Source organism: Halichoerus grypus, chromosome 2 (assembly GCF_964656455.1).
Source record: "Halichoerus grypus chromosome 2, mHalGry1.hap1.1, whole genome shotgun sequence".
Lineage (NCBI taxonomy): Eukaryota > Metazoa > Chordata > Mammalia > Carnivora > Phocidae > Halichoerus > Halichoerus grypus.
Window position 1 is genome coordinate 149,199,636 of NC_135713.1, and position 27,748 is coordinate 149,227,383.

Consider the following 27,748-nt stretch of genomic DNA (forward strand, 5'->3'; position numbering starts at 1 on the left):
TAACTCTTCTTGTGAGAAGAGATGGACACAGACAGACGACAATGCAGGGACACGGGGAGAAGTGCATCCAGACACGCCCACGCCTGGACCTGGGGCTTCCCACCTCCAGGACGAGAAGACCATCAATGTCTGCTGCTTAGTGCCCAGTGTGAGGTAATTGTTACGTGGCCCGTGCTGAGATAGGTGGAGACGCGCCAAGTCAGAAGCAGGGGAACACAGAAAACAAGACACAGGAACAAAGCAGGAACCACGCATCTGATGAGGGGACAGAAGAGGGGTGACTCTAGCAAAGCAGTGGAGCCCTGGAGATGGACAGAAGGCCCCCCCACCCTGAGACAGGGGTGTGAGCCCGGGGACTTACCGTGAACCCTGACAATGGAGCTGCTCCAGGAGCCCCCAGACTCACACCTGTAGCGCCCACCGTCCTGCAGGGTGGCGCCGGTAATGACCAGCTGGGCCTGGTGGCCCTCCTGGCTCAGCTGGCAACGGGCTGATGGCCGCAGGGCCTTCCCGTCCTTGGTCCAGCGCACGGGGCTGTCCAGGGCGGTGGTCTCACAGACCAGGCTCAGATCCTCCCCCTCTGTGACTGTAGCGTCCGTGAGCTCGCGGGAGAAGACGCTTGGCTTTTCTGGAGGTACACAGAGAGGCACGGGACCCTCGGGTGGGGCTGCACAGGGGCTGCGGGGGGACGGGGCAGGCCTGGCGGGGCGCAGACCACACTGCGGGGACAGCGGGATCACCTCTGCACCCCACGTGCAATGATCACCTTCCAACAGCCCCACCTCCCTGGGACCCACGGGCTGGGCACCGTCCCCATGAGCCCCAGGACCATGCTCTGCGCATGGCCAGCATCTGCCCTCCACAAGGCTGCACCCTCAGCCCCACGGACCAGGCCCCACCACAGCGCTGAGCACACCGCCCACCTGTGACCCGCAGGGTGGCCGAGGCCCGCTGGTCCCCTGCCTCGAAATGGACGGTGCCTGAGTCCTTGAGAGCAAGCTGCCGCAGGGTGAGCACGTGGTAACCACCTGGCTGAACCTCAATCTCATTGAGCTCATTGGGGTGCAGGGGCGTCTTGTCCAAGAACCAGTGCACCGGCCCGTAGTCGGCAGGGGAGATGCGGCAGGAGAAGGTGGCTGAGCAGCCCTCGCGCACCTCCACGTCCTCCAGATCCTCCGTGATGAGCACTCTCTGGCCTGCAGGGCATAGACTGGCGAGTCAGGGTCCCCTGCAGCCAGCTGCTAAGGGAGACGGGCACTCCCCAAGACCTAAATGGGTCACGGCCAGAGCAAGCACGTGGCTTTCACGGGCTCAGGACAACAAACCCAGGAACCAGCGAGGGGCACCGTGTTTGTTTCCGCTTCACTGGTGAGCCCCAAACCCGCATCTGGGGTCCTTCTGCAGAGCACACCGCGTGGGCCACAGCAGGTCCTCTGTCACCAAACTGCCCCCTCACCTGCCGACATCCACCCTCAAGGCCACAGAAAGCCATCTAGTCGTGGAGGGACACAAGGAACAGGACTGTGACAATGGAGTTGTGTCTGTGTTAAAATTTAAATCAAACGCTTTGGAAGATGAGCCACGTGACTTGTTAGGGGAAAGCCCCACTTCTGCTGCCGATGCAGATGCGGGGACAGCTCAGAGAGAAGTCCGAACGACTACGACGGACTCTGCCCGCGGGTTCCTCCTGCACCTGCAGGGGCCTTAGAGCTGCGGGACCACGGAAGGAACGCGTGGTGGGCGGCGCCTTCAGAGGGGACTAGGAAACCCGCAGACCGGCGCCCAAACCCAAGGCCCCGGCCGGACCGCCGGCGGGCGCGTCGGTGTCTTGTCTCCGAGGACAATGCTTTGCTACCGTGTGACGCTCACTTTAACTGACATTTTTTGGATTAAGCCTGAGTACCAATTTCTTACAGAGCATGGTTTCTGCTGCAGTCACAGAGTGGTTTGGGGTGAGGTCACTGCATCTGCTGGTTCTCACAGAAAAGCAGAGAAAAAAACAGCAAGTCTTTGTTGTTCTTTCCTTGTTTCCTGTGCACAGACCCCTCACCCCCAGGAGGGACTTCCCCGACCCTGGTCGCTGGCGCTGGCGTTGGGAGGGCGGTGCACCGCTCTGCGGGGACACCGGTGTGCCTGAGACCCTGGGCCGGCCACGGACCCTGCGTCAGGCCCCCATCTCCCGATCTGTGAGGTGGGTGCCCGGCAGGTGCAACTGCTCCTCACCCCGGGAGGCCTGCAGGCCACGCACCCTGTGCGCAATCCCCACGGAGACCCCGTGTGGGGGCCTGGCCACGCACCCCGTGCGCAATCCCCGCGGAGCCCCCGTGTGGGGGCCGGGCCACGCACCCCGTGCGCAATCCCCGCGGAGCCCCCGTGTGGGGGTCTGGCCACGCACCCCGTGCGCAATCCCCGCGGAGCCCCCGTGTGGGGGTCTGGCCACGCACCCCGTGCGCAATCCCCGCGGAGCCCCCGTGTGGGGGTCTGGCCACGCACCCCGTGCGCAATCCTCTCGGAGCCCCCGTGTGGGGGCCGGGCCACGCACCCCGTGCGCAATCCTCTCGGAGCCCCCGTGTGGGGGCCGGGCCACGCACCCCGTGCGCAATCCTCTCGGAGGCCCCTTGTGGGGGTCTGGCCACACACCCCGTGCGCAATCCTCTCGGAGCCCCCGTGTGGGGGCCGGGCCACGCACCCCGTGCGCAATCCTCTCGGAGGCCCCTTGTGGGGGTCTGGCCACGCACCCCGTGCGCAATCCTCTCGGAGGCCCCGTGTGGGGGCCGGGCCACGCACCCCGTGCGCAATCCCCGCGGAGACCCCGTGTGTGGGGGGGTCTGGCCACGCACCCTGTGCGCAATCCTCTCGGAGCCCCCGTGTGGGGGTCTGGCCACGCACCCCGTGCCCAATCCCCGCGGAGCTCCCGTGTGGGGGCCTGGCCACGCACCCCGTGCACAATCCTCTCGGAGCCCCCGTGTGGGGGCCGGGCCACGCACCCCATGCCCAATCCCCGCGGAGCCCCCGTGTGGGGGTCTGGCCACGCACCCCGTGCCCAATCCCCGCGGAGCCCCCGTGTGGGGGCCGGGCCACGCACCCCGTGCGCAATCCTCTCGGAGCCCCCATGTGGGGGCCGGGCCACACACCCCGTGCACAATCCCCGCGGAGCTCCCATGTGGGGCCGGGCCACGCACTCCGTGCGCAATCCCCACGGAGCCCCCGTATGGGGACCAGGCTCACGCCAGCACACAGAAAGGGCTCTCAGCACATGACTGCATGAATTCACACCAGGTCCCCCCAGCAGGGTCTCAGAGACGAGACCACCCAGGCCCAACTCCCGCGGATAGGGAAACAGGCTGGTCTCCGAGGGCCTCCAAGCCCCCTTAAACAAAGTTCACAGCTAACCACGGCGCAGGCCAGCACGGCGCCAGGCCTCACCTTGCACCAGGAGCCGGGCCTGTGAACAGGCCCGGCCAATGTCACAGCTGTAAGTGTCAGTGTCTGCCTTGTCCAGGGCACTGATGGTGAGCTTCAAGGTCAGGCCCTCCTGGCTGGGGGTGTACTTCCTTGAGGCACGCAGGTCCGCGAGGCCCTTGCGCCAGGTCACCGTGGCTGCGGGAAGCTCTGTCTTACACACGAACACGGCCGTGCCCTTCTCCTCCGCCTGCAGATCGGCCAGCTCCTCTGTGAACCGGTTTGCCTTTTCTGGGAAGGGGGTGGGAAGGAGGGGGGTTGAGGGCTGCTCAGACCCCATGCCGGCCCCTCGGGACAGGGACCGGCCCCCACCATGGGCAGCTCCCCTGCCGAGGCCATGGGGACCCATCCCTGGGTCTCTTGTGGGGTCACCTTCCACAAGGAGGCTCGCTGTGCTCTTGGAAGCCTCTGTCTCACACGTGTATTCGCCTGAGTCCTTGGGTGAGACCGCACGGACCACCAGCATGGCCCGAGTGCCTTCCGTGACCAGGTCATACTTCTGACTCTCGCGAATGGCCTTCCCAGCCCTCAGCCAGCGCACCGGGGCGCCGGCCCGAGACAGCTCGCAGCTCAGCACCACATCCTCGCCCGCAGCGGCCCGCTGGCCTTCCAGCGGCTTCGTGATATGCACTGGCCTCTCTGAAGAGAGCAGAGCAGTCCCCCGTGAGCCCCGGCCAGGCCCCAGCCGTGCTCAGGGTGAGGAAAGGGCAGGTGGGCACAGGGCCCTGGGAATCAGGAGTCCCCGTGGTCACGAGGGAGGGGCTGGGGAGAGGAGACACGAGACCACAGACTCTCACACCGCAGCATCGTTCAGAGCCCCGGGACGCAAAGCGTGGCAATTTTGCCAGCTCAGTGAGCCGCGAGCCTGGAGGATCCCACAGTGGTCAGACCACACACCAGAGACCAGAAACCCTGCTTCTGCCCGGAGTCTGGACAGTCTCACCCTACAGAGGGAGCTCCCTCAGATGACTAAACCCCCCAGCACCCCAACAGGTATCTCTGGGTCTCCAACCGGGGAGCTCTCCAGGGCCCGGCCGAGGCCCCACTCCACCCCCATCCCGCCCTGCCCACAGTGCCCACCTCGGACAATGAGGGAGGCCTTGGAGGTGAGGTCCCGCACGGAGAACACCACCTCCCCAGCGTCACTAGGAGCAGCATCCTGGACAGCCAGGGTGTACTTGCGGCCCTGGCGTGTGGCCCGGAAGCGGCCCGAGCCACCCGCCGTCTTCCCACCCACTGTCCATGTGGCCACATCGCCGGCGTTCTCGTGGGACAGGACACACTCAAAGCTGCAGCTCTGGCCTTCCAGTACCTCCACCGTCTTCAGCCTCTTGGTGATGCCCACGTGCAGGTCTGTGGGCCACAGGAGATGGCGGTCGTACCAGGCCGGGCTCTTGGACACCAGTCTCCCCCCCCCCCCGCCCCCGAGGCTGGCACTGTCGAGCCCGGAGCTGCCCCAGGCATGGTGGGCCTGCTGCCCCCTCAGCAAATGCCTCCAGCTGGCTGAACCCTGGTGTTCGCATCATGGAGAGCTGTTCCAACCAGTGTGGTCACTTCCTGTCTGCTAGAGAACAAGCCCTGTCCACAGCGGTCACCAGCTCGAATGCTCCAGCAGGGCAAGGATGGGAGCCCCAAATGAAAGGGCCATCCAGCTCTAGAACAAACTCACCACACTGCCCTGCCCCCTTTCCTGTCTCACCTCAAACCCCAACCAGACCAGCAGGAACCCGCACAGGGTGACCAGGCAGCAAGCCTGCCATGCGTGCGCGCGCGAAGGAGAACCGGACCAGAGCAGCTGGGCCAGAACAGCAGTGCACACAGGAGGCCAGACCCAGGCTGAGAGGGACGTCCCAGGGGTGAGGGGGCCCATGCTGCCCTGATGGCTGGGTGGCCTACGGTGTGGCTCCACGGTGTGGTTCCATGTGGCAACCCAACAAGAACGTGGCCTGCCAACAACCACCTTCACCAGGCTTTGCCTGGGGCCTGGGGGTCCCTCCAGGGCATCCTATGCCCGACATCTGGGCCTCTGCCACCAACCACCCCCACGCGGTGACCCTGACTGTACCCCTCTGTGGCCCCCGCAACTGCCCACACACAGTCCCTGGCACAGGGGGACCGTCTCCAGCCTCTGTTGAATCCCTGGCCCCCTGAGACTCTATCAAGCATGGCCAGTTCAGTGTCCCCAGTCCTACAATTGCTTACCGTCCCTCACCCCTCTGCCTGCACCTGGGCCTCCCAGGATCCCATCAAGCCCGCTCCTCCAGGAGCCAGCCCTGACCTCTAGAGCTCTGCAGGGCAGCCTCCGGCCTTGGAGAAGAGCTGGGCCCCGAGCAGGGGCAGCCCCAGCAGGGGCAGCCCCGGAAAGCTGGAAGCAGCCCCGCGTCCTGAAACCGGTTCCGCCCCTGGATCCGCCCCCGCGCCCTGGACCCAGACCCGCCCCCGGCCCCGCCCCCTTAAACCGATCCCGCCCCTGCCCCCTGGACGCAGACCCGCCCCTGCCCCCTGGACGCAGACCCGCCCCGCCCCCGGACTCGCCCCCCGAAGCCGGTTCCGTCCCTGGATCCGCCCCCGCCCTCTGGACCCAGACCCGCCCCTGGACCCGGACCCGCCCCCTGGACCCAGAACCTCCCCCGGCTCCGCCCCCGGGACTGACCCCGCCCCCACCCCTGGAACAGGCTCCGCCCCCTGAAACTGACCCTGCCCCCACCCCCGGGCCCACCCCCACCCCCGCCCCCTGGACGCGGCTCCACCCCCTGGACCCAGACCCGTTCACGCCCCCGCCCCCCAGAACCTCCCCCATCCCGGGAAACGGCTCCACCCCCTGGGACTGACCCCACCCCCTGGGCCCGGCCGCCCCCGGCCCCGCCCCTAGGACCGGCCCCGCCCCCTAGACCCGCCCCCGCCCCCGGAGCAGGCCACGCCCCCGGGAGCTCTCCCAGCGCCACGCACCGTGCACACTGACTCTGGCGCGGGTCTCCTCGGAGCCCACGCTGCAAGTGTAGAGGCCGGTGTCGTCCCGGCGCAGGTCATGCACCACGAGCCCGCGCGTGCCCGCCGTGTGCAGGAAGTCGTACTTGTCGCTGGGGCCCAGCTCCACGCTGTCCTTTCGCCACACCACGCGGGCCTGGGGGTCCGAGACCTCGCACTGCAGGGTCAGCGTGCCCCGCTCCTCCGCGGACACATCATCCAGAGCCTTCAGGAACACCACCGGCTTGGCTGGGGGCGAGTGTGGGCAGGTGAGCGAGCGCCACTCCGTCCGGCCTGCCGAGAGCCCCGCACCCCTCCCTGGGGAACCCCAAGGGCCCCGCAGGGACTTCTCACCTTTGACCTCCAGGCGGGCAGTGGCCGACACCTTGGGGGAGCGGGCGCGCACGGTGCCCGCGTCCGCCCGCCGAACCCGCTTCAGCACCAGCGTGTGGCGCCGGCCCTCGTGGGCGACCTCATGGAAGCTGTCGCTGTACAGAGGCGTGCCGTTGAGCGACCACTCCACCTCCTCGTCCTCATGGGACAGCTCGCACGAGAAACAGGCCCGGCCCTCCTCCGTGACTTCTGCGTCCTGCATCGGCTGCGTCACTGTGACCTCGTGCGCTGCCCGGAGCAGAGCGCGCCGCTCAGCACCCGCGCTGGCGCCTCCCCCAGAGACCCTCCCAGGGCCCCGTGCGCCCTCCGTACCTTCCACGGTGACCGCAGCGCTGCTCTGGGCGCTGCCGGCCTGGCAGCGGTAGAGGCCCGCGTCCGCGGGCGTGAGGCGGAGGATGCGCAGCTCCGCCATGTGGCCCTCCAGCCTCATCTTGAACTTCTCAGAGGGCGCCAACGGCGTGTCCTCCTTGTACCACTGCACGGCCTTGGGGGATGGCCTGAAGTCGCAGGACAGGACCACCGACTGCTGCTCGCGCCCCGCCTTGGGCTCCAGCGGCCGCGTGAGCACCATGGGGATGTCTGCGGGGAAGGGGAGAGGGCGGCGCTGCGGCGACGGAGGGACCCCGGCGTCCTACCCGCGCCCTGGGCCAGCTCCAGCGGCAGCCAGCCGCGGACCGAGCGCTCACCTGAAACTACCAGGCGCGCGGTGGAACGCGACTTGCCGATGGTGAAGTGAACGGGCCCCGTCATGGTGGAGCAGGTGCGCCGCAGCGTCAGGCGGTGCACCGTGCCTTCCTGCTCCGTGGCCACGTCGGCCCCGGCCCGCAGCACCGTCTTTCCCAGGAGCCACTTGGGCGGCCGCACCGACGGAATGGACGTCTCACACTCGAACCAGGCGGGGGCGGGCTCCATCACCGTGACGTCCTGCAGGCCGCGCACGATGGTGATGGATTGCTCTGTGGGGGAGACGCTGGTCACCGGCGCGGTCCCGCTGGGAGGGCCGCTCACCACCACCGGGACTCGGGGGAGGCGCCCGCACCGCGCGGCCCGCACCTTCCACGAAGAACTGGGCGCTGGTCTTCACGTCCCCAGCATCGCAGGTGTAGGTGTCCTCGTCCTCGGGCTGCACATCCTTGATGATTAGCTTCCGGTAGAGGCCGTCACTGACCATCTCATACTTGGGCCCGGGCCGCAGCTCCACGGGGCCCTTGAACCACTGCACCTGCGCGCTGGCGCGAGACATCTGGCACTCCAGCACGCCGCGGTGCTTCTCCATGGCTATCTTGTCCCGCAGCGGGCGCAGGATGGCCACCGGGAGCTCTGTGGGTGTGGCCGGGGCGGTTGGGGGTGCTCAGGGCTCCGAAACCCCACCCCCACCTCGGTCTGGGCGCTCTGCCTCTGCGGCCTTCTACCAGCAGGCTGGGCCACCGCCCTCGGGCAGAACAGCCCGCGCTGGCCCCTTCCCTGTCCAGCGGACGGCTACCCCGAGTGTCCCCCTCGGGCTTCTCTGGGACCCACTGCACACCGCTGGCCAGGAGGAAGCTGAGCGCACCCACATGCGTGCCCCTGGCCCTTCGCAAGCTCCTTCGGCACACCCCTGCCCCCACACATGCCCGCCTTGCCACATTTCCCCACACCACACCCTGCGCCCGCCTGGCACACCCCTGCATAAAGCCAATCCAAGCCCCCTATGCCTTAGCCCGCCCCCCTTGCCGCAGATCCTCCCTCCTCGATGCCCTCACTGTCACCAAGGCCACCAGTTAAGGGCTGACGCTCGCCACCTGCCAGGGTGCCACCTGCCCTCGCCACCTCTCCAGCACTTGCCACGGTCCCAGGAAGAGGAACGGTTTACTGCTGCCTCCATTTTCAACAAGGAGACCCTGAGCCCTCATACCCGGAGCGGCCTCTCCCAGACCCCTGTCCTCCTGCTGAGGAGGCAACACCTCCCTCTCCTCCTTCTGGGTCATTGCTGTCCTCCTCCCAAGAAGGGCCTGGGGCACCCCAGCCTTTCCTGGGACAGCGGACTGTCAGCCCTTGGAAGGCCCAAAACGTGTGTGTTCACCCACACACTGCCCAGCACAGACCCCCCTCTGGGCTCCCTCACCTTTCACTCGGAGCTCCGCTCGCGATTCTGCACTTTCGGCAACAAATCTGATCTCCCCTGCATCTTCTGCCAGGACCCTCCGGTAGATGAGAGTGTATTTCCTTCCTGGGAACACAGGTCACTCAGTACTGGGGGGAGGAGGGCCTGGGGACAGGAGGAGGACGTGCCCTCCCGCAGCCTGCCCAATATCGCACCTTCCTGGCGGATGCGCACATTGTCACTGGGCCGAAGCTTACTGCCCTCCCAAAACCACTGGGCCGGCACCTCGTCCAGAGAGACCTCACAGGAGAATGTGGCACCCTCCTTCTCCATCACCTCCACATCCTCCAGGGGCCTCACGATCTGAACCTTGCGACCTGGGGTAACAAGCAGGGCCTTGTCGTACCTGGACACACGGAGCTGCCCCTTCCCCCCTCCTGCCCAGACTGCTGACGGGTACAGGGCAGGGCAGCCAGGGGGCTAAGCACCTGGCTGGGGAATGTGGGGAGGCCAGGAGGTTCTGACCCCTAATCTGCCCACCTTGCACCTTCAGGGAGGCTGAGCTCTGAGCGTCGTGGGCATCACACACGTACACGCCCTGGTCCCCGAGCTCACACCGGTAAATGATGAGACTCCGACACGCACCCTGGGCCACCATGCCCACTGTCTTGCCCACCCGCAGCTCCACACCGTCCTGAGGAGGGATGAGGTCGGGTCAGGTGCTGGGACTGCCCCACAGAGCAGCCCCTCGCCTGCCAGGCACCCGTGAGAGGTAAGGGCAGCCAGAGGACTCCGGGGGGAGGGAGGCACCTTCAGCCAGCGCACATCCACGTTGGGGCGCGACAGCTCACATTCCAGGGTCACCTTGTCCTTCTCGGTGGCCACCATGTCCTGCAGGGGGCGGCTGAACCTCACAGGCAGCTCTAGGTGGGCAGGAGGGGGAAGGTGAGAGCAGGGCCAGGAGAGGTCTGAGCCGGGCGGTATCACACAGCTGATTCTAGGGGCGAGACCCAGTGCCCTGCCCCCAGGATTCCACGACCATGACCCCGCCTGCCTCCCCAGGCCACCTTGGGGACAGAGGTGGGTGCCCTCTGCAGCGGGTCCCACGCACGCCCACGCACCGGTGACCATAAGCTGCGCAGACGTGTGCACCCCCTCGGCTTTGAAGGCGATGAGGCCGCTGTCCTGCGGCCGCAGCTCCAGCAGCGTGAGGGTGTGAATGGGGCCATGCACGGCTAGCTGGCAGGTGGGCCCTGGCTGCAGCCGCAGGCCATCACGCGTCCAGCTGCCCTCCACGTGGTCATGTGACAGCTTCACCTCCATGCTGACGGCACCCTGCTCCCAAGCCTCCGCGGCCTGCAGGCCCCGGACCAGCCGGACCTGGCGCACTGGGCACACACGCAAGGGCAGGGGTGAGCCGTGCACGGACACCTTAGCCCGCAGGCCAGCTGTCCAGGGGGGAAAGGCACACCCCTTCCTTACCCCCAGGGCCTGCCCCTCCAGGGGGATATCCACCGCCCTCCCCCTCCCTCCTCCTTCCTAGATGCCCGACCCCCAGGTCCAGCTGCTGCTCACTTTCCACGGTGAGCTTGGCCTGTGTCTTGTCGTCCGGAGTCTCGCACCCATAGAAGCCACGGTCCGAGAAACCCACGCAGCGCAGAACCAAGCGGTGACTGGTGCTCTCCGCGTGAATCTCCACGTTCTTGCCTGGCGCCAGGGCTACTGCATTCCGTGTCCACTTGACCTCAGGCCACGGCCGCGTCAGCTCCACTTCCATGGTCACTGAGCTCCGCTCTTCCACCGTCTGGGGTTCCAGCTTCTTTCTGAACAGCACCGGAGCCTCTGGGGTCGCAAGCAAGGGAGGTCACCGCAGTCACTGCCACTCTTGAAAGAGCCAGAGCTCGAGGGCCCTTCCTCCCCCCGCCCTCCCTCCCCCCACCGGGCACAGCTGCTCCCCACCACGACCTCACATTCCGCCTCCAAGCTGGGCCCAGCCCTGCACCTGCACAGGTCCAGTCACACAGGAGGAAGCTGAGGCTCTGGGAGGCTGCTCCTTCCTCAGCACGCCTCTCATCTCCTGCTCCCCTGCTCCCAACAGCCCAACCAGGCAAAGTGCCTGGCACTCCTAAGTGTGGCCCATGACCACCAACAGCGGGTCTCGGGGAGCTGGTGCACCAGACTGAGCCCCCAGACCTGCCGCACCAGCCTTAAGGAGACCCTGGACACTCCACATCAAGGAATGAAAAGCATGGCACCAGTGGGCCTCCCCGTCCCAGGCTCTGCCATGTTCTCCCCAGAAGGTGCTTGCACTGGCTGCCAACTCCACTTCCATCCATGGGGCTTGGCTTGGGATGCCTCCTCCAGGAAGCCTCACTGGACAGCCTCAACCTCTGCCCACTCCCCAACCAGATGCCCCTTGTGGGAGTTTACTTTGTCCCCTTCCGAGCAGCTACCCAGCCCCTGGGCCCCACCCGAGTCTCCTTTGTGCAGCCTCCAGATCACCCAGACCAGCTGGACCCAGGCCAGCATCAGAAGGCCGCCAGGGAACCAGCCCACGGGGAGGCCCTCCCCGCGGCCCCATCCACGCACCTCGCACCCGAAGAGCAGCCGAGGACTTGACACCCTCAGCCTCTGCAGTGATCTCGCCAGCATCCTCCAGGGTCAGGCCGGAGATAGTCAGGCTGTGGCCGGCGCCACTCTGCGCTATGAGAAACTTCTCACTGGGCTGCAGCAAGGCGCCGTCCCGGAACCACGTGACTGCCGCATCGCCGGGGGACACCACGCACTGGAAGGTGGCCTCGCGGCCTTCCTCCGCCACCACGGCGCTCAACGCAGCCGTGAACTTGACCGTGCGGGGGGCTGCGGACAGGGGTTTTGCTTGAGAGGCAGGTGGGAGAGGCAGAGGCCCCGCCCTGCAGGCGTGGAGAAGGACACCTCCTCCAGGCAGCCGCCCAGGTGCGCCCCGCCCGACTGCCCGCCCACCCGCGCGCCTCTCCGCGGCTTACTGCTGACGGTCAGCTGCGCGCTGGTGCGGTCGTCACGTGTCTCACACGCGTACTCCCCCGCATCCTCCAGCCGCAGGCCCGACACGGTGAGCGAGCGCCGGGGCCCCGCGGCTTCAATCTGGAAGCGTTTGCCAGCCCGGAGCTGCGTGCTCCCGCAGCGCCACATGACCTCGGCCTGGGGCGGGCTCAGCTCGCAAACCAGCGTCACTGCGCCGCCCAGCTCCCCGCTCACGGGCTCCAGGGGCCGGCAGAATTTGGCGGCCACCTCTGCAGGACGGGAGGGGCATCAGCTGCAGGGCTCCGGCCGGGGACAAGCTCTGTGCCCAGCAGTCGTGCGCCCTGAGTCCCCCTCTGGTTCCGCGCAGGGATGCTGCCTGCACGACCTCACGGGGGACACCCCCGTCCTGCGCCCTCCCCCCGCACACACGGGGTTCCCAGAGGACCGCCCCCAGCCCTGCTGACCTTCCACCTGCACGGGGAAATCCTGCACCTCTGCGTCCACACGGCAGCTGTAGACCGCGCTGTCCAGGGTTTGCGCGCTGTGGATGGTCAGGGTGTGGGTGTCCCCCAGACTGGCCGTTTGGTGCCGCTTGCTTCGGCGAATCTCAACACCGTCCTTGAGCCACGTCACCGTGGCCACACAGGGTGTAGCCCGCGTGGCAGTCAGGACAATGTCCTCATGCTCCCTGACCACCAGAGGCTCCCTGCGGCCAGGTCTCTCCAGGGCGGGGGGTTCAGGCTCCGGCTCTGGGGGGAGGTCAGTGGGCATAAGAGCAGGGCCCTTGCATTCCTGGCCTGGGCCCCATCCCACCGAGGAGCCACACTGTGGGAGAAGACCTGAAATGGGGCCACCCCAAACTCCCATTGCCCTACAACTGCCCCACTTCCGTCTCTCTGCTGAGCAGACCATGCCACCTGGCAGCCACCATCCAGGCGTCCAGAGGCCAGAAAGGGCAGCCAGGAGGAGCCCCCTGGGGCCACAGCCTGGGGGCCAAGAGCTGAGAGCCCAAGACCCCTGCCCGCCAGCGAAGATGGCCCCATGAGCAGATACTGCAGAGAGTGGGAAGCAGGCAGTTAAGGGACCCTGCCACAGCCTGGGGCCTGGGTCCACATTACAGAAGGGCATCGGGGAGCAGGCCCAGGAGGGGAGGCAGGAGAGGACAGCCTGGCCCAGGCCCAGGCCAGGATGGGCATCCGAGCAAGGGCAAGGCCACAGGGCTGACGAAAGGACAGCTGGACAATCAGGATCCCAAGGCCAAAGCCCCTCAAGTGAGGCTCCGCAGCGGCCCAAGGGGGATTTAAAATGGGAAACGTATCTGCTCACCAACCCTAGACAAAGAACAGTCGCTGCCACACACCACAGGCCCTAGCAGCCTGCAGGTACCCAAGAAAGCCTCAGTGGCAGGTTCCGTGCTAGTTGAAGTGGGGCTGTGGCATATAAGGGAGAAGCCTGGGGAAACAGATGCCCAGAACAACCCACAAGAAGGGCTGCGGTGAGTGTTCTCCAATCCAAGGACCTGGGCAGAGGACAGAGCCCTGGGCTGGGCAGATCAACAGAGAACCCAACACAGATACAACACACACCTGTCCCCCACCCTGTCCAAGAGGGCTCATTTCCTGATTTCTCAGGAGCTTATGCCCTCTGCCCAAACTGACACGCACCTGCCACATCCAGGTGGAAGGACACCTTCTGGCCCCCGGCCTCACAGCTGTACTCCCCAGCGTCCGCCTTGCCCACCTGCTGCGCCACCAGCCGCCTGCCGCAGCCCTTGGCCTCCACGTGCACTTTGGAGCTCGCACTCAGCTTCTTCCCATCCTTGTACCACGTCACCTCTGTCTGGGCCTGGGCCACCTCACAGCTCAGGGTGGCGCTGGCCCCCGCCTTGGCCTGCACCTCCCTGCGTGCTGGCTGCTCCTTGGCAAACACCACAGAGGGCTCTGGGGACAGAGAGGGATGCACTCGATCAAAGACACCATGTACGTTAGGAAGGTAACACTGGGGGAAGAAAGACCAAAGAGGGAGGCAGGGGACCTAAACGTGTACATGGGAGGTTTGGGTATTGCTCTGTTACTGGTGTTTTAAGTGATAGTCTCCACTTAGGAGAGCTCACGCAGAGCAGTCACCTCACAGGCTCTGCATCCGCAGCGTGGTCTGGAAACCCCAACTGGCTTCTTGACAATGAGTAACACAATCTATGGACCCATCTGATCAACACTGTGCGTGGGAGAACATACATTCTCTCACTGCTCTGCATGGAGTGTTCAAGCTCTATGTTGGCTGACCTAGTGAGGACCCTACATTCTACCACTCCTCCACGAGTGCTCTTCCCGGTGGGACCATACAGTCTATCACTGCTCCACCTGGACTGTCCCTGGTATGGACCATACAGTCTATCTCTCCTCCATGAGGTCTGTTCCAGGTGGGACCACACATTCTTTTGTTTTTATAATTTAATTTTATGATGTTATGTTAGTCACCATACAGGACCACACATTCTATCACTGCTAACCGTGGGCTGTTCCAAGTGGGGACCAGACATTCTATCTCTGCTCTACATGGGCCATGCTTGGTGGGGACATAACATTCTATCACTGATCCACATAGGCTGTTCCAGGTGGGGACCACACATCATACCACTGCTCCACGTGTGCTGTCCCTGGGGGGACCATACAGTCTATCACTGCTCCACGTGGGCTGTTCAAGGTGGGACCATACATTCTATCACTGCTCCACGTGGGCTGTCCCAGCTGGGACAATATATTCTACCACTGCTCCAGGTGGGCTGTTCAGGTGGGGACCAGACATTCTATCTCTGCTCTACATGGGACATGCCTGGTAGGGAACATACATTCTATCACTGCTCCACGTGGGCTGTTCCTGGAGGGACCATACATTCTATCAATGCTCACCTGGTCTGCTCCAGGCAGGGACCTTACATGCTGTCATTGATTCTCCTGGGCTGTTCCAGGTGGGAGCCACACATTCTACCAGTGCTCCACCTGGACTGTTCCCGGTGGGGATCACACATTCTATCCTTACTCCACCTGGGCTGTCCCAATGGGACAATATATTCTACCACTGCTCCAGGTGGGCTGTTCAGGTGGGGAGGAGAGATTCTATCTCTGCTCCACCATATGGACCACAATTCTATTACTGCTCCATGTGGGCGGTTCCAGGTGGGACCATTCATTCTATCACTGCACCACATGGGCTAGTCAAGGTGGGACAATATATTCTACCACTGCTCCAGGTGGTTTGTTCAGCTGTGGACCAGACATTCTATCACTGCTCCACGTGGGATATTCCAGGTGGGGACCACACATTCTGTGACTGCTCTGCGTGAGCTCTCCTAAGTGGGGACCATCGCTTGGAACACCAGTCACAGAGCACAAGTATACCCAAACCTCCCATGTACACGTTCCCATCCAAACTCTCTTGCATCAGCCACGTGTATGAGAATAGCAGGCAGGAGGGAAATGTGATATGTGTAATGGAAAGTGTTCCAGAGTCTGTCTGAACTCTGTTTTATTCCCATCATCACCCCTCGATCAAGGCTAGAGTTTGAACCCAAATTACTGACCTGCGACATCCAGGTGGAAGGACACCTTCTGGCCCCCGGCCTCACAGCTGTACTCCCCAGCGTCCGCCTTGCCCACCTGCTGCACCACCAGCCACCTGCTGCAGCCCTTGGCCTCCACGTGCACTTTGGAGCTCGCACTCAGCTTCTTCCCATCCTTGTACCACGTCACCTCTGTCTGGGCCTGGGCCACCTCACAGCTCAGGGTGGCGCTGGCCCCCGCCTTGGCCTGCACCTCCCTGCGTGCTGGCTGCTCCTTGGCAAACACCACAGACGGCTCTGGGGACAGAGAGGGATGCACATGATCAAAGACAGCATGTACGTTAGGAAGGTAACACTGGGGGAAGAAAGACCAAAGAGGGAGGCAGGGGACCTAAAACTTCTCAGGCTCTGCATCAGCTGTGTGGTCTGGAAACCCTGACAGGCTTCTTGACAATGAGTAACACAATCTATGGACCCATGTGATCAACACTGTGCGTGGGAGAACATACATTCTCTCACTGCTCTGCATGGACTGTTCAAGCTCCACGTTGGCTGACCTAGTGAGGACCCTACATTCTACCACTCCTCCACGAGTGCTCTTCCAGGTGGGACCATACAGTCTATCACTGCTCCACCTGGACTGTCCCTGGTATGGACCATACAGTCTATCACTCCTCCACGAGGTCTGTTCCAGGTGGGACCACACATTCTTTTTTTTTTTTTAATTTAATTTTATGATGTTATGTTAGTCACCATACAGGACCACACCTTCTATCACTGCTAACCGTGGGCTGTTCCAGGTGGGACCATTCATTCTATCACTGCTCCACCTGGGCTGTTCAAGGTGGACAATATATTCTACCACTGCTCCAGGTGGGCGATTCAGGAGGGACCAGATATTCTATCTCTGCTCTACATGGGCCGTGCCTGGTGGGGACATAACATTCTATCACTGATCCACATAGGCTGTTCCAGGTGGGGACCACACATCATACCACTGCTCCATGTGTGCTGTCCCTGGGGGGACCATACAGTCTATCACTGCTCCTCGTGGGCTGTTCCCGGCGGGACCATACATTCTATCAATGCTCACCTGGGCTGTTCCAAGCAGGGACCTTACATGCTGTCAATGATTCTCCTGGGCTGTTCCAGGTGGGGGCCATACATTCTACCACTGCTCCAGGTGGGCTGTTTAAGTTCCAGATCACACATACTATCACTGCTCCTTGTGGGCTGAACCAGGTGGGACCATTCATTCTATCACTGCTCCTCGTGGGCTGTTCCAAGTGGGACCATACAGTCTATCACTGCTCCTCATGGGCTGTTCCAGGTGGGACCATTTATCTATCACTGCTCCACGTGGGCTGTTCAGGTGGGACCATACATTCTATCCTTACTCCACGTGAGCTGTCCCAATTGGGACAATATATTCTACCACTGCTCCAGGTGGGCTGTTTAAGGTGGAGACCACACACACTATCACTGCTCCTAATGGGCTGACCCAGGTGGGGACCATACAGTCTATCACTGCTCCTAATGGGCTATTCCAGGTGGGACCATACAGTCTATCATTGCTCCTCATGGGCTGTTCCAGGTGGGACCATTCATTCTATCAATGCTCCTCGTGGGCTGTTCAAGGTAGAACCATACATTCTATCCTTACTCCACGTGGGCTGTCCCAATTGGGACAATATATTCTACCACTGCTCCAGGTGGGCTCTTCAGGTGGGGAGGAGACATTCTATCTCTGCTCCACCTGGCCTGTTCCAGGTGGCGACCGCACATCATATCATTGCTCCATGTGTGCTGTCCCTGGTAGGGACCATACATTCTATCACTGCTCCACCTGGGCTGTCCCAGCTGAGACGAAATATTCTACCACAGCTCCAGGTGGGCTGTTTAGGTGGGACCATTCATTCTATCACTGATCTACGTAGGCTGTTCCAGGTGGGGACCACACATTCTATCAGTGCTCCATGTGGGCTGTCCCAAACGGGACAATATATCTTATCACTGCTCCCCGTGGGCTCTTCCAGGTGGGGACCACACATTATGTGACTGCTCTGCGTGAGCTCTCCTAGGTGGGGACCATCACTTGAAACACCAGTAACAGAGCACAAGTATATCCAAACCTCCCATGTACACGTTCCCATCCAAACTCTCTTGCCTCAGCCACGTGTATGAGAATAGCAGGCAGAAGGAGGGAAATGTGAAGGGATATGTGTAATGGAAAGTGTTCCAGAGTCTGTCTGAACTCTATGTTATTCCCATCATCACCCCTCGATCAAGGCTAGAGTTTGAACCCAAATTACTGACCTGCGACATCCAGGTGGAAGGACACCTTCTGGCCCCCGGCCTCACAGCTGTACTCCCCAGCGTCCGCCTTGCCCACCTGCTGCACCACCAGCCGCCTGCTGCAGCCCTTGGCCTCCACGTGCACTTTGGAGCTCGCACTCAGCTTCTTCCCATCCTTGTACCACGTCACCTCTGTCTGGGCCTGGGCCACCTCACAGCTCAGGGTGGCACTGGCCCCTGCCTTGGCCTTCACCTCACTGCATGCTGGCTGCTCCTTGGCAAACACCAGAGAGGGCTCTGGGGACAGAGAGGGATGCACATGATCAAAGACAGCATGTACGTTAGGAAGGTAACACTGGGGGAAGAAAGACCAAAGAGGGAGGCAGGGGACCTAAAACTTATCAGACTCTGCATCCGCTGTGTGGTCTGGAAACCCCGACTGGCTTCTTGACAATGAGTAACACAATCTATGGACCCATGTGATCAACACTGTGCGTGGGAGAACATACATTCTCTCACTGCTCTGCATGGAGTGTTCAAGCTCTATGTTGGCTGACCTAGTGAGGACCCTACATTCTACCACTCCTCCACGAGTGCTCTTCCAGGTGGGACCATACAGTCTATCACTGCTCCAACTGGACTGTCCCTGGTGGGGATCACACATTCTATCCTTACTCCATGTGGGCTATCCCAACTGGGACCATATATTCTACCACTGCTCCAGGTAGGCTCTTCTGGTGGGGATGAGACATTCTATCTCTGCTCCACCTGGCCTGCTCCAGGTGGGGACCGCACATCATACCACAGCTCCATGTGTGCTGTCCCTGGTAGGGACCATACATTCTATCACTGCTCCTCGTGGGCTGTTCCAGGAGGGACCATTCATTCTATCACTGATCAACGAAGGCTGTTCCAGGTGGGGACCACACATTCTATCAGTGCTCCATGTGGGCTGTCCCAATTGGGACAATATATTCTATCACTGCTCCCCATGGGCTGTTCCAGGTGGGGACCACACATTCTGTGACTGCTCTGCGTGAGCTCTCCTAGGTGGGACCATCGCTTGGAACACTAGTAACAGAGCACAAGTATACCCAAACCTCCCATGTACACGTTCCCATCCAAACCCTCTTGCCTCAGCCACGCGTATGAGAATAGCAGACAGAAGAAGAGACATGTGAAGGGATATGTTTAATGACAGTGTTCCAGAGTCTCTCTGAACTCTATGCTATTCCCATCATCACCCCTCGATCAAGGCTAGAGTTTGAACCCAAATTACTGACCTGCGACGTCCAGGTGGAAGGACACCTTCTGGCCCCCGGCCTCACAGCTGTACTCCCCAGCGTCCGCCTTGCCCACCTGCTGCACCACCAGCCGCCTGCTGCAGCCCTTGGCCTCCACGTGCACTTTGGAGCTCGCACTCAGCTTCTTCCCATCCTTGTACCACGTCACCTCTGTCTGGGCCTGGGCCACCTCACAGCTCAGGGTGGCGCTGGCCCCCGCCTTGGCCTGCACCTCCCTGCGTGCTGGCTGCTCCTTGGCAAACACCACAGACGGCTCTGGGGACAGAGAGGGATGCACATGATCAAACACACCATGTACGTTAGGAAGGTAACACTGGGGGAAGAAAGACCAAAGAGGGAGGCAGGGGACCTAAAACTTCTCAGGCTCTGCATCAGCTGTGTGGTCCGGAAACCCCAACTGGCTTCTTGACAATGAGTAACACAATCTATGGACCCATCTGATCAACACTGTGCGTGGGAGAACATACATTCTCTCACTGCTCTGCATGGAGTGTTCAAGCTCTATGTGGCTGACCTAGTGAGGACCCTACATTCTACCACTCCTCCATGAGGTCTGTTCCAGGTCGGACCACACATTCTTTTTTTTTATTATTATTATTATGTTACATTAGTCTCCATACAGGACCACACATTCTATCACTGCTAATTGTGGGCTGTTCCAGGTGGGACCACACATTCTATCACTGCTCCACGTGGGCTCTTCAAGGTGGGACCATACATTCACTCACTGCTCCACCTGGGCTGTCCCAGGTGGGGGCCACACATCATACCATTGCTCCACGTGGCTGTTCCAGGTGGGACCACACTTTTTTTTTAAATTTTATTTTATTATGTTATGTTAGTCATCATATAGGACCACACATTCTATCGCTGCTCCATGTGGGCTGTTCCAGGTGGGACCATACAGTCTATCACTGCTCAAGGTGGGCTGTCCGTGGTAGGGACCATACATTCTATCCTTACTCCATGTGGGCTCTCTCAGCTGGGACAATATATTCTACCACTGATCCAGGTGGGCTGTTCAGGTGGGGACCAGACATTCTACCACTCCTCCTAATGGGCTGACCCAGGTGGGTACCACACATTATATCACTGCTCTACCTGGGCTGTTCCAGGTGGGACAATTCATTCTATGACTGCTACACTTGGGCTGTTCTAGGTGGGGACCACATATCTAATCACTGCACCACAGAGGCTGTTCCAGGTGGGACCATCCATTCTAACCTCACTCCACCTGTGCTGTTCCAGGTGGGATAATATATTCTACCACTGCTCCACCTGGGCTGTTTTGCTGGGGATGAGACATTCTACCAATGCTCTTCAAGTGCTGTTCCAGGTCAGGATCAGACATTATATCACTGCTTCTCATGGGCTGACCCAAGTGGGGACCAAACACTCTATCTCTGCTCCACATGGGCTGTTCCAAGTGGGACCATACATTCTATCCTTACTCCACGTGGGCTGTCCTAATTGGGACAATATATTCTACCACTGTTCCAGGTGGGCTGTTCAGGTGGGGACCAGACATTCTATCTCTGCTCCCCATGGGCTGTTCCAGGGGGGGACTACACATTATGTGACTGCTTTGCGTGAGCTCTCCTAGGTGGGGACCATCACTTGGAACACCAGTCACAGAGCACAAGTATATCCAAACCTCCCATGTACACGTTCCCATCCAAACTCTCTTGCCTCAGCCACGTGTATGAGAATAGCAGACAGAAGGAGAGACATATGAAGGGATATGTTTAATGGAAGTGTTCCAGAGTCTGTCTGAACTCTATGCTATTCCCATCATCACCCCTCGATCAAGGTGAGAGTTTGAACCCAAATTACTGACCTGCGACATCCAGGTGGAAGGACACCTTCTGGCCCCCGGCCTCACAGCTGTACTCCCCAGCATCCGCCTTGCCCACCTGCTGCACCACCAGCCGCCTGCCGCAGCCCTTGGCCTCCACGTGCACTTTGGAGCTCGCACTCAGCTTCTTCCCATCCTTGTACCACGTCACCTCTGTCTGGGCCTGGGCCACCTCACAGCTCAGGGTGGCGCTGGCCCCCGCCTTGGCCTGCACCTCCCTGCGTGCTGGCTGCTCCTTGGCAAACACCACAGATGGCTCTGGGGACAGAGAGGGATGCACATGATCAAAGACACCATGTACATTACTAACACTGGGGGAAGAAAGACTAAAGAGGGAGGCAAGGGACCTAGAAACATCTCTGCATCAGCCGTGCGGTCCGGAAACCCCGACAAGCTTCTTGACAATGAGTAACACAATCTATGGACCTATTTGATCAACACTGTGCGTGGGAGAACATACATTCTCTCACTGCTCTGCATGGAGTGTTCAAGCTCTATGTTGGCTGACCTAGTGAGGACCCTACATTCTACCTCTCCTCCACGAGTGCTCTTCCAGGGAGGATCACACATTCTATCACTGCTCCACGTGGGCTGCTCCAGGTGGGACCATACCGTCTACCACTGCTCCAGGTGGGCTGTTCAGGTGGGGACCATACATTCTATCACTGATCTACATAAGCTGTTCCAGGTGGGGACCACAAATTCTATCATTGCTCCACGTGAGCTGTCCCAAATGGGACAATATATTCTATCACTCCTCCCTGTGGGCTGTTCCAGGTGGGGACCACACATTCTGTGACTGCTCTGCGTGAGCTCTCCTAGGTGGGACCATCGCTTGGAACACTAGTAACAGAGCACAAGTATACCCAAACCTCCCATGTACACGTTCCCATCCAAACCCTCTTGCCTCAGCCACGCGTATGAGAATAGCAGACAGAAGAAGAGACATGTGAAGGGATATGTTTAATGAAAGTGTTCCAGAGTCTCTCTGAACTCTATGCTATTCCCATCATCACCCCTCGATCAAGGCTAGAGTTTGAACCCAAATTACTGACCTGCGACATCCAGGTGGAAGGACACCTTCTGGCCCCCGGCCTCACAGCTGTACTCCCCAGCGTCCGCCTTGCCCACCTGCTGCACCACCAGCCGCCTGCTGCAGCCCTTGGCCTCCACGTGCACTTTGGAGCTCGCACTCAGCTTCTTCCCATCCTTGTACCACGTCACCTCTGTCTGGGCCTGGGCCACCTCACAGCTCAGGGTGGCGCTGGCCCCCGCCTTGGCCTGCACCTCCCTGCGTGCTGGCTGCTCCTTGGCAAACACCACAGACGGCTCTGGGGACAGAGAGGGATGCACATGATCAAACACACCATGTACGTTAGGAAGGTAACACTGGGGGAAGAAAGACCAAAGAGGGAGGCAGGGGATCTAAAACTTCTCAGGCTCTGCATCCGCTGTGTGGTCCGGAAACCCCGACTGGCTTCTTGACAATGAGTAACACAATCTATGGACCCATGTGATCAACACTGTGCGTGGGAGAACATACATTCTCTCACTGCTCTGCATGGAGTGTTCAAGCTCTATGTTGGCTGACCTAGTGAGGACCCTACATTCTACCACTCCTCCATGAGGTCTGTTCTCATGAGGACTACACATTCTTTTTTTTTTATTATTATTATGTTACATTAGTCTCCATACAGGACCACACATTCTATCACTGCTAACTGTGGGCTGTTCCAGGTGGGACCACACATTCTATCACTGCTCCACGTGGGCTCTTCAAGGTGGGACCATACATTCACTCACTGCTCCACCTAGGCTGTCCCAGGTGGGGGCCACACATCATACCATTGCTCCACGTGGCTGTTCCAGGTGGGACCACACTTTTTTTTTTAATTTTATTTTATTATGTTATGTTAGTCATCATATAGGACCACACATTCTATCACTGCTCCATGTGGGCTGTTCCAGGTGGGACCATACAGTCTATCACTGCTCAAGGTGGGCTGTCCGTGGTAGGGACCATACATTCTATCCTTACTCCATGTGGGCTCTCTCAGCTGGGACAATATATTCTACCACTGATCCAGGTGGGCTGTTCAGGTGGGGACCAGACATTCTACCACTCCTCTTAATGGGCTGACCCAGGTGGGTACCACACATTATATCACTGCTCTACCTGGGCTGTTCCAGGTGGGACAATTCATTCTATGACTGCTACACTTGGGCTGTTCTAGGTGGGGACCACATATCTAATCACTGCACCACAGAGGCTGTTCCAGGTGGGACCATCCATTCTAACCTCACTCCACCTGTGCTGTTCCAGGTGGGATAATATATTCTACCACTGCTCCACCTGGGCTGTTTTGCTGGGGACGAGACATTCTACCAATGCTCTTCAAGTGCTGTTCCAGGTCAGGATCAGACATTATATCACTGCTTCTCATGGGCTGACCCAAGTGGGGACCAAACATTCTATCTCTGCTCCACATGGGCTGTTCCAAGTGGGACCATACATTCTATCCTTACTCCACGTGGGCTGTCCTAATTGGGACAATATATTCTACCACTGCTTCAGGTGGGCTGTTCAGGTGGGGACCAGACATTCTATCTCTGCTCCACATGCGCTGTTCCAGGTCGGACCATACATTCTATCCTTACTCCACGTGGGCTGTCCTAATTGGGACAATATATTCTACCACTGTTCCAGGTGGGCTGTTCAGGTGGGGACCAGACATTCTATCTCTGCTCCACATGAGCTGTTCCAGGGGGGGACTACACATTATGTGACTGCTCTGCGCGAGCTCTCCTAGGTGGGGACCATCACTTGAAACACCAGTCACAGAGCACAAGTATATCCAAACCTCCCATGTACACGTTCCCATCCAAACCCTCTTGCCTCAGCCACGTGTATGAGAATAGCAGACAGAAGGAGAGACATATGAAGGGATATGTTTAATGAAAGTGTTCCAGAGTCTGTCTGAACTCTATGCTATTCCCATCATCACCCCTCGATCAAGGTGAGAGTTTGAACCCAAATTACTGACCTGCGACATCCAGGTGGAAGGACACCTTCTGGCCCCCGGCCTCACAGCTGTACTCCCCAGCGTCCGCCTTGCCCACCTGCTGCACCACCAGCCGCCTGCCGCAGCCCTTGGCCTCCACGTGCACTTTGGAGCTCGCACTCAGCTTCTTCCCATCCTTGTACCACGTCACCTCTGTCTGGGCCTGGGCCACCTCACAGCTCAGGGTGGCGCTGGCCCCCGCCTTGGCCTGCACCTCCCTGCGTGCTGGCTGCTCCTTGGCAAACACCACAGACGGCTCTGGGGACAGAGAGGGATGCACATGATCAAAGACACCATGTACATTACTAACACTGGGGGAAGAAAGACTAAAGAGGGAGGCAAGGGACCTAGAAACATCTCTGCATCAGCCGTGCGGTCCGGAAACCCCGACAAGCTTCTTGACAATGAGTAACACAATCTATGGACCCATTTGATCAACACTGTGCGTGGGAGAACATACATTCTCTCACTGCTCTGCATGGAGTGTTCAAGCTCTATGTTGGCTGACCTAGTGAGGACCCTACATTCTACCTCTCCTCCACGAGTGCTCTTCCAGGTGGGATCACACATTCTATCACTGCTCCACGTGGGCTGCTCCAGGTGGGACCATACCGTCTACCACTGCTCCAGGTGGGCTGTTCAGGTGGGGACCATATATTCTATCACTGATCTACATAAGCTGTTCCAGGTGGGGACCACAAATTCTATCATTGCTCCACGTGAGCTGTCCCAAATGGGACAATATATTCTATCACTCCTCCCTGTGGGCTGTTCCAGGTGGGGACCACACATTCTGTGACTGCTCTGCATGAGCTCTCCTAGGTGGGACCATCGCTTGGAACACTAGTAACAGAGCACAAGTATACCCAAACCTCCCATGTACACGTTCCCATCCAAACCCTCTTGCCTCAGCCACGCGTATGAGAATAGCAGACAGAAGAAGAGACATGTGAAGGGATATGTTTAATGAAAGTGTTCCAGAGTCTCTCTGAACTCTATGCTATTCCCATCATCACCCCTCGATCAAGGCTAGAGTTTGAACCCAAATTACTGACCTGCGACATCCAGGTGGAAGGACACCTTCTGGCCCCCGGCCTCACAGCTGTACTCCCCAGCGTCCGCCTTGCCCACCTGCTGCACCACCAGCCGCCTGCCGCAGCCCTTGGCCTCCACGTGCACTTTGGAGCTCGCACTCAGCTTCTTCCCATCCTTGTACCACGTCACCTCTGTCTGGGCCTGGGCCACCTCACAGCTCAGGGTGGCGCTGGCCCCCGCCTTGGCCTGCACCTCCCTGCGTGCTGGCTGCTCCTTGGCAAACACCACAGACGGCTCTGGGGACAGAGAGGGATGCACATGATCAAAGACAGCATGTACGTTAGGAAGGTAACACTGGGGGAAGAAAGACCAAAGACGGAGGCAGGGGATCTAAAACTTCTCAGGCTCTGCATCCGCTGTGTGGTCCAGAAACCCCGACTGGCTTCTTGACAATGAGTAACACAATCTATGGACCCATGTGATCAACACTGTGCGTGGGAGAACATACATTCTCTCACTGCTCTGCATGGAGTGTTCAAGCTCTATGTTGGCTGACCTAGTGAGGACCCTACATTCTACCACTCCTCCATGAGGTCTGTTCTCATGAGGACTACACATTCTTTTTTTTTTATTATTATTATGTTACATTAGTCTCCATACAGGACCACACATTCTATCACTGCTAATTGTGGGCTGTTCCAGGTGGGACCACACATTCACTCACTGCTCCACCTGGGCTGTCCCAGGTGGGGGCCACACATCATACCATTGCTCCACGTGGCTGTTCCAGGTGGGACCACACTTTTTTTTTTTTAATTTTATTTTATTATGTTATGTTAGTCATCATATAGGACCACACATTCTATCACTGCTCCATGTGGGCTGTTCCAGGTGGGACCATACAGTCTATCACTGCTCAAGGTGGGCTGTCCGTGGTAGGGACCATACATTCTATCCTTACTCCATGTGGGCTCTCTCAGCTGGGACAATATATTCTACCACTGATCCAGGTGGACTGTTCAGGTGGGGACCAGACATTCTACCACTCCTCTTAATGGGCTGACCCAGGTGGGTACCACACATTATATCACTGCTCTACCTGGGCTGTTCCAGGTGGGACAATATATTCTACCACTGCTCCACCTGGGCTGTTTTGCTGGGGACGAGACATTCTACCAATGCTCTTCAAGTGCTGTTCCAGGTCAGGATCAGACATTATATCACTGCTTCTCATGGGCTGACCCAGGTGGGGACCAGACATTCTATCACTGCTCCTCATGGGCTGTTTCAGGTGGGACCATACAGTCTATCCCTACTCCATGTGGGCTGTTCCGGGTGGGACCATTCATTCTATCACTGCTCCACGTGGGCTGTTCAAGGTGGGACCATACATTCTAACCCTACTCCACATGGGCTGTCCTAATTGGAACAATATATTCTACCACTGCTCCAGGTGGGCTGTTCAGGTGGGGACCAGACATTCTATCTCTGTTCCACATGCGCTGTTCCAGGTCGGACCATACAGTCTATCACTGCTCCATGTGGGATGTTCCAGTGGGGAATCTGTGAAAGACTTTTGTACTTATGATCTGTGTGGTCATGATGCATACATACCTCAACATCTCTAAATGATTCAGAGTTTACCATATAATAGCTTAGGGAATGTTGCCCCTCAGTGCAGGAGGGTTTCTACCCCAAAATATTTAAGAGTAGAGCCACTGGTCTTGAATAGTATTCTGTGACAAGATTATTTATTAGTTTCCTCTCCCTTATAAGGTTATAGGAGTATTTAAATTTTCTGTTTGTCCTCCTATGAGTTGTGATGTAGTTTTCTTGATCAATTTGTCATAACTCTCCAAATTGACTTACATAATAGTATGTCATATTCTCAGATAATCACATCACAAATACATACATAGGGTTTGTAACATGTATATACACTCAAAAACCATTAATTCCCAATGTAATACCAACATGTTATGGGCTGGCAACTAGGAATCGAACGTGTAACCTGTCTGAATTGCACAAAAGGAAAATAAAGCTGGTGTTCAGGTTCTTTAGTGATTAGCTAGGGCAGAACAGATGCACGCTAATCAGTAGAAAATGCCAGAAATAAAATCTGACTTACTTGTCAGTGGCTGCGTCTTCACAGCTCCTTTAATGGAGTTGATGTTGCGATGCAATATGCTACTGAGTACATCCCATCTGTAAATGTGTAAGTCTAACTGCAAGCAGAATTCAGAGGCAAGACACTAACTTATGACAAAGTGAAAATAAGATATGCTTTGAAAAGAGAATTCCAACATCACAGGTGTGTGTCAGGGGCACATACACACCAGTCCTCTGCTTTCTGTGTTATCTGCACAGGTGCTGCAACAAAATACGGATCTAGACTTGTCCACATATGGGTGCAGAGAGAGCTTTTATAACCCTGTGAAAATGTTGAAGAGTGTCCCAAACACCTAAAACTGTGAAAACTCAAAGCACAGTCCTGAGAAAACTCCAAGTGTGATCGTGTGGCCCAGATGTCCCCTCTCCCTGGTTCAGTGAAGACAAACATATCTTGCTAGCAGGAACTCTCAGGTGCACTTGGGGAAGAGACAGGTGACCTTCCCCAACAATCCCAGGGGAGAGACGTCTGGTCTACCTAAGCCCACGTATCAGGGAGATCCCGACTCCCAGATACCCAGATCCATCAGTGGGTTTTGAGCAGGTGCTGGGAAAATG

General features: G+C 59.1%; 1 protein-coding gene across 1 annotated transcript in view; it reads right to left on the reverse strand.

Annotated features, from left to right (window-relative positions):
* The window catches only part of LOC118554338 (obscurin-like), a 130,689-nt gene that overhangs the window by 53,078 nt on the left and 49,863 nt on the right, over positions 1-27,748 (reverse strand). Inside the window, exons 13-37 of the mRNA XM_078067712.1 lie at positions 25,042-25,317; positions 23,969-24,244; positions 21,980-22,255; positions 20,907-21,182; positions 19,049-19,324; positions 13,573-13,848; positions 12,373-12,657; positions 11,911-12,177; positions 11,495-11,764; positions 10,481-10,747; positions 10,027-10,293; positions 9,716-9,828; positions 9,446-9,599; positions 9,121-9,282; positions 8,927-9,031; positions 7,876-8,142; positions 7,509-7,778; positions 7,135-7,401; positions 6,784-7,050; positions 6,412-6,678; positions 4,543-4,815; positions 3,835-4,101; positions 3,427-3,693; positions 924-1,196; positions 362-628 (exon numbers count right to left, since the gene is read on the reverse strand). Of these exons, the coding sequence (XP_077923838.1) occupies positions 362-628; positions 924-1,196; positions 3,427-3,693; positions 3,835-4,101; positions 4,543-4,815; positions 6,412-6,678; positions 6,784-7,050; positions 7,135-7,401; positions 7,509-7,778; positions 7,876-8,142; positions 8,927-9,031; positions 9,121-9,282; positions 9,446-9,599; positions 9,716-9,828; positions 10,027-10,293; positions 10,481-10,747; positions 11,495-11,764; positions 11,911-12,177; positions 12,373-12,657; positions 13,573-13,848; positions 19,049-19,324; positions 20,907-21,182; positions 21,980-22,255; positions 23,969-24,244; positions 25,042-25,317 (6,231 nt within the window). The remainder of the gene's footprint in view (positions 1-361; positions 629-923; positions 1,197-3,426; positions 3,694-3,834; positions 4,102-4,542; positions 4,816-6,411; positions 6,679-6,783; positions 7,051-7,134; positions 7,402-7,508; positions 7,779-7,875; positions 8,143-8,926; positions 9,032-9,120; positions 9,283-9,445; positions 9,600-9,715; positions 9,829-10,026; positions 10,294-10,480; positions 10,748-11,494; positions 11,765-11,910; positions 12,178-12,372; positions 12,658-13,572; positions 13,849-19,048; positions 19,325-20,906; positions 21,183-21,979; positions 22,256-23,968; positions 24,245-25,041; positions 25,318-27,748) is intronic.